At 35.1% G+C, this 14,053-nt stretch overlaps 1 protein-coding gene across 4 annotated transcripts in view; it reads left to right on the top strand.

Annotated features, from left to right (window-relative positions):
• The window catches only part of COG6 (component of oligomeric golgi complex 6), an 86,589-nt gene that overhangs the window by 56,905 nt on the left and 15,631 nt on the right, over positions 1-14,053 (top strand). For 2 of the 4 annotated variants that reach the window (XM_040622288.1, XM_040622292.1), the window contains exons 14-17: positions 7,151-7,282; positions 7,622-7,789; positions 10,519-10,626; positions 11,709-11,762. In XM_040622288.1, the coding sequence (XP_040478222.1) occupies positions 7,151-7,282; positions 7,622-7,789; positions 10,519-10,626; positions 11,709-11,762 (462 nt within the window). Of the gene's footprint in view, positions 1-7,150; positions 7,283-7,621; positions 7,790-10,518; positions 10,627-11,492; positions 11,642-11,708; positions 11,763-14,053 lie in introns of all 4 variants that reach the window. The other 2 variants (XR_005832504.1, XM_040622295.1) reach the window with 2 other exon arrangements.

Consider the following 14,053-nt stretch of genomic DNA (forward strand, 5'->3'; position numbering starts at 1 on the left):
TGCATTTAATATACCTAATCTATGGAACATCATAGCTTTGCCTAACTTGTCTTAAACATGTTCAGAACATCTTCATTAGTCTGCAGTTGGGCAAAATCATCTAACACAAAACCTATTTCATAATTAAAGTGTTAAATATCTCATGCAATTTATTGAATATTGCACTGAAAGTGAAGAACAAAATGGTTGTATGGGTGCCGAATGGTTGTCAGTTGTTTACCCTTGTGATTGCGTGGCTGACGGGAGCTGCAGCTCGCTGCTCCTGCCCAGCATCATAGGGGAGTATTGCACTGCGTCTTGCTAGCCTGGGAAATCAACATTCAAAATTTGAAGAACAGTTTCTACTAAATGTGTATTGCTTTTACCCCATTGTAAGGTAAAAAAAATTCTAAGTTGAACCGTCATTAGTTGGGAACTGTCTATATGTATCTGTGCTGCAAAATAACGCAAGACAGACATTTGCTGTGTTCACTATTTAGCTATATTTCACTATAGCGATATGACAATTCTAATTTAAAAGTATATGATATATCATAAATAAAACCCAAATCAGAGGCATATGGACGGCTCAGTCAGTTAAGATTCCACCTGTTGGTTTCGGCTCAGATCATGATCTCAGGGCCCTGGATCTAGCCTAACTCCGGCTCCTGGCTCCCCTCTCCCTCTGCCCCTCTCCACACTCAACGGTGTGTGCACAGGTGCTCTCTCTGTCTCGAATAAATAAATTAAATCTTTATTAAAAATGAAACCCAAATCAAATTAATAGAGTTAATTTACCCAGACCTCTAAGAAAAAAAAAAAAACTAAACTAAATGGTCCTTTAAGTTCATCAAATTATATACATTAAATAAGTATAGCTGTTTGTTATGTCAATCATACCTCATTAAATCGTTTTAAAAAAAAACCACTTCAGTTCTATTTATTGTCAGTTGCTAGAACATAAATGTCCATAGATAGAACAAAAGGAGTCTATATATAAGATGAAGAGATGAGTTTAAAAATAGGGTTTTTTGTTTGGTTGTTTTTTTGGTTTTCTGGTTTTGTTTTTATTTTGAAAGAGATGGGTGAGTGGCCTTCTAAAAAACTACAGAACAGAAAATTAGAAGACCTTAAATAGAAGGTATTTGAAAGAATAGAACTGAAGTTGGCAGTGGAATGATGTCTTAAAAACAGCTTTGGGAATCTTTATGGTGCAACCTTTTCATTTTCTTCTAAAAAAGAGCACCTCTGTAAAAGGAATGAAAAGTGTCATGGTGAACAGTCACAGGAAGAATAACTGTTTAGTTGATAGCTCTATACATTTTTTAAAAAGAGAGGTTCAAACATATGGAATGTGAAATTTTCAGTAGACTAAATGTTTTTAAATATGAATTTTTTATAGTTCAACTTTATCAATTAGAAAATGTACATAAAGTTATGAATGTGTTTCATAAAGTACTTTTGTACTTTAATAATTATTAATGGTAACTTTGTTTATGAATTTTGGATATTTTTATAAAGCATTGTTGATTCTCAGTGCTTACATAATATAAACAAAAACATCAAATAAACTTTCTTTTTAAGTGGAGATGTAACTGATGGTACACAAATATTAAGTGTACAGTTAGTTGAATTTTCTATTTGTATATGCTCATTAATCTCCACCCAGATCAAGACATAAAACATTTCCAGCACCCCAGAAGGCTTTTTTATGCCTTTTCTCAGTAACCCCCAAGGTAAACCACTATCTGACTTCTATTTCCTGTTTTTGTGTGCTATTTAAATTGACATAAATAGATTCATACAGTTGAACTTTTTTGGTCTGACCCCTTTCATTTAACATATCTGTAAGATTCATCCATGTTGTCTATAGTAGTTCATCTTTAAATTATTGTGTAGTAATTATATCAATACACCACAGTGTATTGATAGACACTTGGATTGTTTCCAGTTCTTAGGAATTGTCAATAAGGAGCCTATGAATATTCTTGTCCATGTCTTTTGTGGATGTAAGTTTTCATTTCTCTCGTGTGTACATACAGGAATGGAACATGTGGGTGATAGGATTGGTAGCTTTAGTACGTATTGCCACTCATTTTTTAAAGTGTTTGTATCCATTTACTCCACCAGAAATGTGTGAGATTTTCAGTTGTTCCACATCCTCTCCAGTACTCGATATTGCTCATCTTTTAAATTTTAGCCGTTGTGGAATTTGTGTGGTGGTGTTTCCTTTGTGATTTGTACTTTTCTGAAGACTAATGATGTTGAATAGTTTTTCGTATGTGTATTGGTTGCTGGATTACCCTTTTGTGAAGTGTCTTTTGAAGTCTGTTACCCAGTTTTCTACTGGATTATCTGTATTTTTCTTACTGATTTGTGGGGGTTTTAAAAAATGTGTTCTGGATACAAATAAGCATTACAAATATTTTCTCCCAATTTTAACCTTTTTACTCTCTTAATGGTGTATTTTGATGAACAGAAGTTCTTCATTTTAATTTTGTCCTATATCCTAACTTTTACTGATTTAATCTTTTCCTGCCCCTGGGTCATTAAGTTATCCTTACATGTATTTTCTAAGAAGCTTGGTTGCTCTAGCTTCTACATTTAGGTCTTTGGTCCATCTCAAATTAATTTTTGAGTATGCTGTGAGGTAGGGGTCAAGGTTAAAATCTTTCCCATTTGAATATCTAGTAGATCAAGCACCATTTATTAATTAAGGCAGTCCTTTCCCACTGAATTGCAGTGGAAACTTTGTCAGAAATTACAAGACCATATATGTGTGGATTTGTTTTATAAATGTTTATTCTACTCCCATTGGTTTATTTGTCTGTCCTTGCACCAATACCACACTATCTTGTATGAAGTTTAACCTTAGAAATACATGTCACTTTGATGAAATTAAATTGAAGTGATAGGAAGATATTTAGATATTTTTCTTCTTTCAATTTTCTGCCCATTATTTTTACTACATTACTATAAAATTGTAAATCGTGTTTATCTGACAACTGCCATAATTTTCACTTTGCCTTTGAAGTGTGATTCTGAGCTATTGCTAATCTGATAGATGTGTGTAAAAGTGCTTCATAGAATGTCAGTTTGTTGAATGAAGTGAGTTCAAGTAGTACTTGTTTCGTTTATCATTGGCTCTGCTAACAGAGGCATGACTTTTGCTTTAAATTTACACAGCTTTTAAAGACCTTAATTCAAGAGGGTAAAAAGAGGTTTCTCATCAGCTCTTATTGGTGTGTGAGATTTCTGTCATTGGCCTTCTGTTTTGATTGGCAATTGAAAAACTATGTATTTTTGACAGATATTCTTTAGGGTTTTTTGTTGTTGTTTCCAAATGGTACTGTACCATAGTTTATAACTTAGAAAAGACAATTGCACATTAAACATTAGGGTCTTAATCATACAGTGTATATAGCTGTACTGAAGCTTTCCTGGAGGATTGATTAAATTCTTTATTATTATTTTTTTTATGAAAGGTTTTGGGAAAGTGAGACACACACATGCCCCCACATGCACACACATTTCCTCTGGTTTATATAGCTGCCTGTTTCGTATTAAAGCTGTTAGAGTGCTGGCAAATCTTATTGATTTATACTTACCTAAAGATTCCCCTGAGTCATTTTTTATATGTCTAGCTTCTGTGCATTTTATATTACTTATGTATATGCATGCGTGTATATGTAATACCTGTCTATTCTACTTAAATTTCTAAAATCAAAATTACACTTATTTTATTAAATATTTTAGTTTATTTTAAAACACTGAAAACACAAAGAACAAAATAATGGTCATCCATCCCTTGTTATCCTGAATTAATAGCTATTAACAGGTTGACATGTTTCATTAAGTTTGGGTGATAAATTGCTCTTTTTTTATAAAATTGATATGCATAAACTCATAAGGATTCAGACAATGCAGAAAATTACAAAGATGGAAGTTTTTAGAAATTCCTTCATTTAGAAATAATATTAAGTAACCATCATTGCCATCAGTTTGTTTGTTTTTTTAAGATTTTATTTATTTGACAGAGAGAGAGAGCACAGGCAGGGGGAGTGGTAGAGGGAGAAACAGGCTCCCTGCTGAGCAGGGGGCCTGATGCAGGGCTCTATCCCAGCACCCTGGGCTCATGAGTTGAGCCGAAGGCAGATGCTTAACCAACTGAGCCACCCAGGCACCCCTCATTGCCATCAGTTTTAACAACATTTTAGACATCTTTTTTAATTGGGTGAATGAATAGAAAAATATGACTTCATATTCTGGAGTCTTTCTTAACTCACTTTGAATTTAATACAAAAAAGGAAGCAAAACTGAAAAAGATGTGAAACTTGAAATAAATATTTGCCATGAGAGATACTTTTTCTTCAATTTTGGCTTCAGTCTTGGCTTCATGTATTTTGGGGCTCTGTTGTTAAATGCACACGTTTGTAATTGTCATGTCTTCTTAATAAACATAAAATAACCTTTGTTTCTAGTAGCAGTTTTTGTCTTCAGGGTTTATTTTGTCTGAAATTAGTATAGCTACTGTAGCTCTCTTTTTTGTATGCAAGGTTTATCATTTCCCATCCTTTCACTTTCAGCCTTTTTGTATCTTTAAATCTGAAGTGTTTCTTGAAGACAGCATATAGATAGTTGGATCATTCTTTTTAAAAAATCCATCTGCTAGTCTGCTTTTTGGATGGCATGTTTAATCATTTACGTTTAATTTAATTGCTGATAAAGTAGTGCCATTTTGCTCTTCTAGTATGTCTTAACTGTTCCTCTGTCCCTCTGTTACTGCCTTCTTTTGTGTTAATATTTTCTAGTATGCTACTTTAATTCCCTTACTATTTATTTAAATATGTGTGTGAGAGTTTGTGTGTGTAGTTAGTTTCTTAGTTGTGCCCTGGTTATTACAATTAACATCTTAATTTATAAACAGTTCAGGTTAATACTAATCTACTTTCAATGGAACACGAAAGCTTTACTCCTACGTAGCCCAGGTTTCCTCTTCCTTTACACTATTATTGTTACAAATTACATCTTTCTACAATGTTTGCTCATTAACATGAAATTATAATTATTGCTTCATGCAGTTGTCTTTTAAATCAGGGGGAAAATTACAAATGGAAAGTACATTAATAGTGTCTTGTATTTACCTATGTCACAACCTTTACTGGTGTTCTTTATTTCTTCATATGAATTTAAGGTACTGTCTAGTGTCCCTGTACTTTTATTTAGCCTGAAGGATTTCCCATATTTCTTGTGGAACAGGTTTACTAGTGAACAGTCTTTAGTTTTTGTTTATTGGGAATGTCAATTTCTCCTTCATTCTTGAAGAATAGTTTTACTGAATATAGAATCCTTTTTTGACAGTCTTTCAGCCCTTGAATATGCCATCCAGTGGCTTCTGGCCTCCATCTTTTCTGATGAGAAATCAACTGTTAATCTTATGAGAATCCTTTGTCATAATCCGTTCTCTCTCCTCTACTTTCAAATTCTCTGTCATTTGACAGTTTGTGATGTGTCTTTAGTGTGGATCTATTTAAGTTTATTCTGTGTGGAGTTTGTGAGCTTCTTGAATGTTTAGATTGTTTTGTTTTAATCACATTTGCAAAGTGTTTGTCATTATTTCTTCAAATATTCTTTCTGCACTCCCCTCTTCTTCTAAGGTCCCCATTATACTTATGTTGATGGTGTTCCATAGGCATCTGAGGCTCTGTGAATTTTCTTTCATTTGTTTCCTCTGACTCCACAGACTGGATAACTTTAATTGATCTGACTTCAAGTTCACTGATCATTTATTCTGCCTACTCAAGTGTGCCATTGAATCCCTGTAGTGAATTTTTCATTTTAGTAATTTTCAACTACAAAATTTCTATTGGTTATTTTCTTATCATTTCTGTCTCTTTATTGATGTTCTCTATTTGATGAGACATTGTTCTCATACTTCGGTTCATTAACATGGTTTCCGTTAGTTTTTTGAACATATTTAAAATAGCTGATTTAAAGTTTTTGAGTAGTAACTCCAATGTTTGGGCTTCCACAGGGAAAGTTCCTATGGACTTTTTTTTTCTGTGCATGGGCCATATTTTTTTGTTTCTTTGCATGTCTTAGAATTTTTTTGGCTTTGTTGCTTTTGTGAAGGAGGGATGATTTTCGGAGGTCCATACTTTGCCATTCCTGCTGATGTCATTTATGTATTAACTTTTCTATATAAAACATTCTTAATATAAATCCAGATATTTAAAAATTCTTATACCTTTCCATCTGATACAAGGCTATAGTCTCATACATGGACTTCTAAGTATGAGATTTTATAAATAAAATCTGTCTATATTAATATTATAAGTACTCAGAAAAATGTGTTTTAAAAAATTCACAGAAATGTCTTCTTGAATATCATGATGCTGGCAAGTAGGGGTAATGAACTTGGCATACCTTCCAGTTACTAAGTGCCTGGTACTCTACCAGTAGTTTAGATGCAACAATCCCACTTAGTCCTTACAGAATCTCTCTGAAGCTCTAAGTTGTTTAAGATTTACCTAGGACCATACAACTAGAAAATGATAATCTAAAATATAAGACTAATCTTTAACTTGAGTGCTTAAGATCTTAGTGGCAGTATTATACTGTGTAGAATACAGTGTGTACTGTATTTTTGTGAAGTGTGTAGCCCATACACCAATCCCCTGAAAATTGCCTATGGTGCTTATTGAAAGATAGATTCCTAGGCCCCAAACCTATGCATATTGAACCGAAATCTCTGAGATTTGGGCCCAGGGGTGGATGATGATTGTCAATTATGTTACAGTTGGGGGAGCGCTGGTTTCTGGGTTGCCTTTTTCTTATGACTTGGGCTAAAAAACCAAAACAGGACATTTCAGGTTTGTATAAAAATATAATTCTACAATTCAAAGACCACTAAGTTTTCTTATAACTTTTTGAATTTTAGAAGTACAAATTCTACACTGCTGTGAGAAGAATATATTCTGTAATAATATAAGAAAAACTTCTGTGTCTCTTTCTATGCTTATTAGTATAAGCTATTGATAAATTATAGATTTTGTAATATGTCAAAGCTTTACATCTTTCATATGTATTATTTTACTGTAAATTGCATTTATTTATATGTTAAAATGTAGCGGAAAAATGTAAGCAGTGGATGAAGCACCCTTTATTTTAGGTTGAACTCCCACCACCTGATCTTGGACCAAGTTCTGCATTAAATCAGACACTCATGTTATTGCGTGAAGTTTTGGCATCTCACGATTCTTCAGTTGTACCATTAGATGCCCGTCAAGCTGACTTTGTGCAAGTATGTTGTAAATCATTTTTAATAATTACTTATTGCTCCTCTATTATACATTCTGTTGAAATTCTGGCATTTTATAACCCATACATTTTAACAATCCTTCTCATTGATTTTTCCTTCAAATATTAAACCAGCTCTCTTTAATTTGAAAAGTATTTTATTCAGTGATGCTCATTGTAAAAGACATTATGATTACTGTACCATTTAATCTTTTTAAAATGTACTTCTGTAAGTTGGCCCCCTTCCAGTTAGTTTGATATTCATTCTGAAATACTGTTAACCCAGGCCTGTATGATTGATTGGGGAATAAAAAATAAATTTCATTTTACTTTTCATTTGTAGGTTTTATCATGTGTCTTGGATCCTCTCCTCCAAATGTGTACTGTATCTGCCAGCAATTTAGGCACAGCTGACATGGCCACTTTCATGGTCAATTCACTATATATGATGAAGACAACACTCGCTCTGTTCGAGTTCACTGACAGACGTCTAGAAATGCTACAGTTTCAGGTAAATTTTACCATAAGATGACAACTCACTGTGATAGATCCTTTTTTTCTGTATATGATCTCAGTTACTGGCTTTAATCCAATTTCAGTGACCTACTTTCTATAAATCCTTTGGTATAGTCTGATGGAAGTCCACATGCGCGCGCACACACACACACACACACACTCGGTATTTTGGTTTTGTTTGGGGGAAGCTAGAATATGTAATAAGTACGATTTTTAATCAAACCATAGTTTATGATGGTGGAGTGAAGCTTTTCTTATTGATTGGAACAGTTAATCTCTATGCAGATTTCGGTTTCTGAACTGTGAATAATATGCTATATTTTTCAAGCTTTCTAGCTAGTGCAGAAGGTGTTACAGAGGACAGATATATTTTTATCTCTGTGTAAACCAGTGTTAGGCAAAACATTACGGTTTGTTATACCAATGACTCTAGCCCAAAAGCCAAATGGTATCAGTTAAGAGTTTGTAAAGTCGCTAAAACAAAGCCATTTGTAAAATTTACCAGATACTTGGCTTCCGATTTTGAAATAGTGAATTTTGGTAAATATAATGTTTTTAAGAAAAAACTCTGAATGTTCTGTGTTATTACAAGTATATACGTAATTTGGCAGTAGCTGTGGTAAAAATTCATTTGTAAAGTTTTAGGGGTTTCTAAGGAATCAGTTTTGATACATCTAAACTTGTGATATTTCCCAATTTCTGATGCCTTCTTTTAAAAGAAATATAATGAAGTATGATTAATTTTCCTTTCTTACATAACTCTTTTTTTGTGGAATTAATAAAATTCTTTTTTAAAAAAATTCATTGGTTTTTACTGTATTTATCACTAATTCAGCACCCAAACACTGCCATTTGTCTAAATCTTTTCTCAAGCAGTTCAGATATATCAGGTGCTCATCATTCTGTCTTATCCCCAGTTATCTGTGTTTCCTAAATATTCTGTGGTCGTGTTTGCGCTCCAAGGGGACAAGCCCCCGTGTCTCAGTGCGTGCGAAGCCTGCACTTACTCCATGCTTGCTGATCGGCTGTTGGCCAGTGCTGGTTACATGGGCCAGCCCAGAGTCAGTGAGGGAGGACTGTACAGTGTTGCATGTACTAGAAGGTGTGGGTTTTTAGGCTCTCCAAAGAGAGTTCACCTTGTTGAATAAAAGATTCTTGATTTTTCAGAGCTTTTCTATCAATAGCCTATTAATTTTCTTCCACTCTTACTTGCCTTCTTCCAGCGTTTCAAGTAAGGAGTTCGGGCTAGTCTGATTCTCTTTTCTTTGTGGTAATTTACTCTGTCCATCTGGAAGCTTGTAAGGATTTTCCTTTGAGTTCAGATATTTCCTTAGGATATTTTTTGCTATGTCTCTTTTTCTGTTATTTCCATTTGGATTTTGCAGAGCCATTTCAGTCTGAAGATTCAACCCTTTCTTTGGCTCAATAAAGTTTTTTACTATCTAATTAATTATCACTTTTCCATCTGTTACTTTTTATATTCTGAAGTTCCTGCCCTTAGTTGGTTTTATCTCCAGAATCTCTCTTCTAATTTCTTTTTATATTTCTTCAATTTAATCTTTCTTTGATGTTACTGTATTACTTTTCTTCTGTTCTTCTTCAGATACTCATTTGGTTCTTAGCAGTAACTCTTTCATTAAATGTTTATATTTGCACATCTTGTTTTTCTTTGATTTCCAGTAAGTCTAGTGACTAAGGGCTCTAATTGTACTTTCTTGGACATTCACTTAAAAAAAAAATTAAAGTACTCTGTGTCTTTTAATAGAGTTGCCTCTGGAAAAGATACTTGTTCTAATTATTCAGATGAGTTTTCTCTTAGAACATACCTCTTTTCAGTTAGTTGTAAATTTTTTAAAGGGGAAGGGCTCAGCTATTGGAGTTACTTGGACAACAGCAAGCATTCGGACATTAACAGCACAGTTAGGAGTATACTGTGCCATGGGCAAGCAAACTGGTAAAACTGAGGGAATTCCCTGGTCGGGAAAAGATGGAAGACCTTCAAACTCTCAGGCCTATACTGGTAAAAGTAAGGGAGCAGCAGGCTTCTTCCCACTGGGAGATACTTCAACCCATCAGGGTAGTCCGCTTGTGTGGATTTTGCCCCGTTAACATTAGATGGCTTCCTCAAAGATACTACAAAGCAGGTGAGCACATACAGCTCACATCTGCTAGCTCACATCTTCGTGGGCAGTTCCTAAACCTGAAATCTTTGACCAGCCTTCTGCCGAGTCCTCGACTCTCCCCTAATTGTAACAAACCTGCTTCTCCAGAGGGCTCATTTGATGGGTCGAGTCAGTCCCGTAAGTTGGGAGGGTGAGGGAATGTGGAGGTCAGGAATATCAGGCCGTCATCTTCCCAGAAGTCTTCCTAAATATTTTATTTTACAATTGCTATTTTTTAGTGTTTGTTTCTTTGTGTTTTGCTTAGTGCCATCTTTTAAAAGAGCTGACAAGCAACTCAGATTTTTTTCACTAGTGGCTAGCCTGGTGTCCTCTTCAGTTATCATCTTTAAAGTGAGACTTTCTCTCCCCTTTGTAGGAGGACTTCCTCTTTAGGGAGGGAAAAGCTTTTGTCACAGAAGCAGCCCCTGTGCCTCATGGTCTGGCCTTATGCCACTGGCAAGGAGCAAGTCCCTGATGAAGAGCTGACTCCAGGGTGGTCTACTACTCTCACCAGTCTTATTCCTCTTTTAAAATACTTTCTTTCTGTTGTGTTTTATTTTAGATTGAAGCACATTTGGACACACTTATAAATGAGCAAGCCTCTTATGTTTTAACTAGAGCAGGCTTGAGTTCTATCTATAACACCGTACAGCAACATAAGCCTGAACAGGTAAGCACATGGGTGTTCCTAATTAGAGAAACGCCCGTTTAGAGCATGGGTTCTAGAGCCAGACTCTAGTTTGGATCTTGGCTCTGCCTCTTAATAGCTATTTATCTCTCTGTGTCCACTTCCTTATCTGTGGAATTGGGGTAATAATATTATCTGTATCATAGGGTTCTGAAGATTAAGTGAGAAGATACATGTACGTTCTTAATTGACTACCTGAGATGTAGTAGAGTGCCCCCAAATATTAACTGTCCTTTGTACCATGGTAATTTTGGTTAAAAATTAAAAAAAAAACCAACTTAGTATTATAAAATGTATAAAGGATATTCATACTGGTAAATTTTCCAGAGTGCTGTATCACTATCAGTTAATTGAATGTATAGATTACTGTGTAAATGCAGTCATCGCCTTTTTAACTTAGCAAATCTTGGTCTTTTACTTTGGAAAGGTAAATACTTTGAGGCCAGCACAAGATCTTCTTAAGTTATAGAACTCCAGTGGAAATTGTGAAGAGAGTGGGGGAACTCAAGAAATCCATGGAAGGATCTTTCTTTAAAAAGCAGAGAACTCATTTAAATAGCATTAACGTGAAGAATATTTTATAGTCCAGGAACTTTTAAATGAAGCTTTCAAAAATCACCAGCTGCAAATTTTTTATTCTGATAAAGCAGCAAGCAAATTTCTACCAAAGGAGAATCAATTCTGCTGCTATTTTACACTATCTAAAATTGTCAGAGTGCACCTTCAGGCCTCCCTGATGTACTGACGTTCTCTAAGTGCTTCCTTGCGTTTTTGCTTTGCTTGTGTGTAAATCTGAAATGTCCTGGTATTCCCATTGTTAATAAACTTGTGCTTGTCACTCCCTCCAGCAAATATGATTGCATGCCTTCGTGCTGGTTACACAAAAATGAACAAGTCATAGTCCCTGCACTAACTGAGGTTGAAGAGATGACACTTGAGCTCTTTGGAAAGGCGCTGAATGTCCACATTTGGGCAATCTATTAATAGACTATATTTCGTAAGTGAACTGAAACCATAGCACCTTTCTTTATGTCTTGTTTTTGCTGTTCTGTTTTGTTTTTTAGGGCTCTTTAGCTAATTTGCCCAACCTAGATTCTGTGGCACTGAAGGCTGCAATGGTAAGTGAATAGTAAAGCATTTCAACATAGGTTTCCTCATAGAACATTATTAATTTTTTCCTGTGTGCTAATTTTGTCCTGGGTGGTAATTTTATCTCTTGATAACGCTATATTCACATTGGATGCAGTAATAATGATTGTACACACGTTTGCTTTAACTAAGGTCTGACCAAGACACACGTTTGTAGTACTGCTCCACTCTACCTAACACCTCATCATTCCTGTTGAGGTTTTCTGCATTTTCCCAGTTTTACTTCTAACGTAATGGAGAAACAGGAGTGACAGATGCAAACAAGTTAGGCTGTATATCATTAAAGACTTCTTACTGGCAGTGATCTCTGGCATATAGTTCTTGATTTCTTCCTGAGATGATAACTGAAGTTGGATTCCAGTCTTAAAAGAACATATTACTCTGGAGTGTGAGACTCCCTGAACCTCCACTTTATTTCCTTCTTTTCGAGTGAAGAGCTTGCCTGCACATCTGCATGAGCGCCGCTTCTCGTAGCGTGTTTCCGCGTCTTACGTATATACTCGGCATGTATGTATATCCACCAGTTGGACGACGCGCGTTTAGCCATCGTAGGGTGATCTTGTTTGGAAGCTTTGTAATGATACACTAGCAACAGTAATAACAACAATGTCTTTAGCATTAATTGAGTGTGTTAGTGTTTTTCACATAGTCACTCTAATCCTCTGAACAACCCCATTCAGCCTAGTACTGACACTCTCAGCTGCTATACTACCTGTCCTAAATATTTAAATACTCACACATGCTCACTACCACAATGGCTTGACTGTAGCACATAGTTCTCCTGGATGCCTTTTAATGCCAAGGTTTTGTTACCTATCATATTACAGAGCTAAATTACATAAAAAGAATAAGCCCACAAGATACCTAACAAGGCAAAGAGTACAGAGCCGACAATATTTATATTAGATAAAATAGATTTAAAAAACACCAAATAAGATAAATAAGGAACATTATGTACATAGAGAGAAGTAATAGTTATAACTTCTGTTCATCAAACATCACAGTAAAAACTATAAAAATATGAAGATTTTATTCTAAAAAGTTTAAAAATAAATGAAAATGAATAAATTTTAGATTAATTTAAAAAGATAAATTTCTTAAAAAGTTAAAAATACACTCACCATAGTACCCAGTAGTCTCACTTCAAGATATTCCGCCCCCCTCCAAATGAGGGCATAAGTCTACACTAAGATCAGTAATCTTAGTACTGAATAAATGTGTTTCCTCCCTCTTTCTCTCCCCCACCAACATATGCCCAGTCCATAATATAACCCACAAAATATATTTAAACCCCATTACAAAGTATTTTGTGCTTGGTCTTAAACTTCAATAGCAATTAAGTTGAATATCTGCCTCTGTAAAGAAACAGAATCTTGTTTTGTGTGTGGTCCATCATTTTATATATAACCATCTGTTGCCTTCACTCGAATGCTTCAGGGCACTTCAGTTCATCATTTCCCAGACTTGAACTCTTCTAAGTCTTTCCTGCCCCCCACCCCCAGGTTCTTTTCCAAGTTTCCCAACTCAGAAAGTGGTAAGAGCATCCGTCCATTATCATTTCAACACTAACTGCTGCTTCCTAGGCACCGTACTAAGAATTGGGATGAAAACAGACGTGATCTAGTAAGGAGTGTAACTATTACACAGCTAAATAAATATGAAAAGAATACAGTTATGAATTGTGATAATGTTCTGTATTAAATTATACAGATCCAGATCTAGGAGTCAGCCCTGCACCTTGTCACTAACCAAATGCTGATGATTTTACTGTCCAGTTCTCTCAAATATCTCTCCTCTTCTGTTTACCATGTTATTGTCCTTATAGTCTAAGATGCTTCAATAGCTACCTATTGGGTGTCCTTGCATCTACCATTACAATCTTCCCTTCTTGCTGTAGCCAGACATAGCTTCTTAAAGCTTAAATCAGTTTATTCCCCTCCTTCAGTGGTTTCCTAAATGCTCTTACCAATAAGAATTAAAATCCTTTAAAAAAGAGTAGGAGACCTACATGAACTGATCTCTGTTAGCCATTCTCTTTTTCACCTCAAGCCTTCATCCATGCTGTCCCATCCATGCTACCCTCTGAACCCCGCCTACACACGCTCTTACTTAATCTCTATTCATTTCTTAAGATCTCACTTCAAATGTTCTTTCCTCAGATTCTTTTGCCAAACACAGAAACCAGGTCCATCCTCCTGATTCACACTTTTATAGTAATTTGGTGTTTTTCCTTCATAGCATCTAACACAATTTGTAATTC

Source organism: Ursus maritimus, unplaced genomic scaffold (genome assembly GCF_017311325.1).
Source record: "Ursus maritimus isolate PB19 unplaced genomic scaffold, ASM1731132v1 scaffold_10, whole genome shotgun sequence".
Taxonomy (NCBI): Eukaryota; Metazoa; Chordata; class Mammalia; order Carnivora; family Ursidae; genus Ursus; species Ursus maritimus.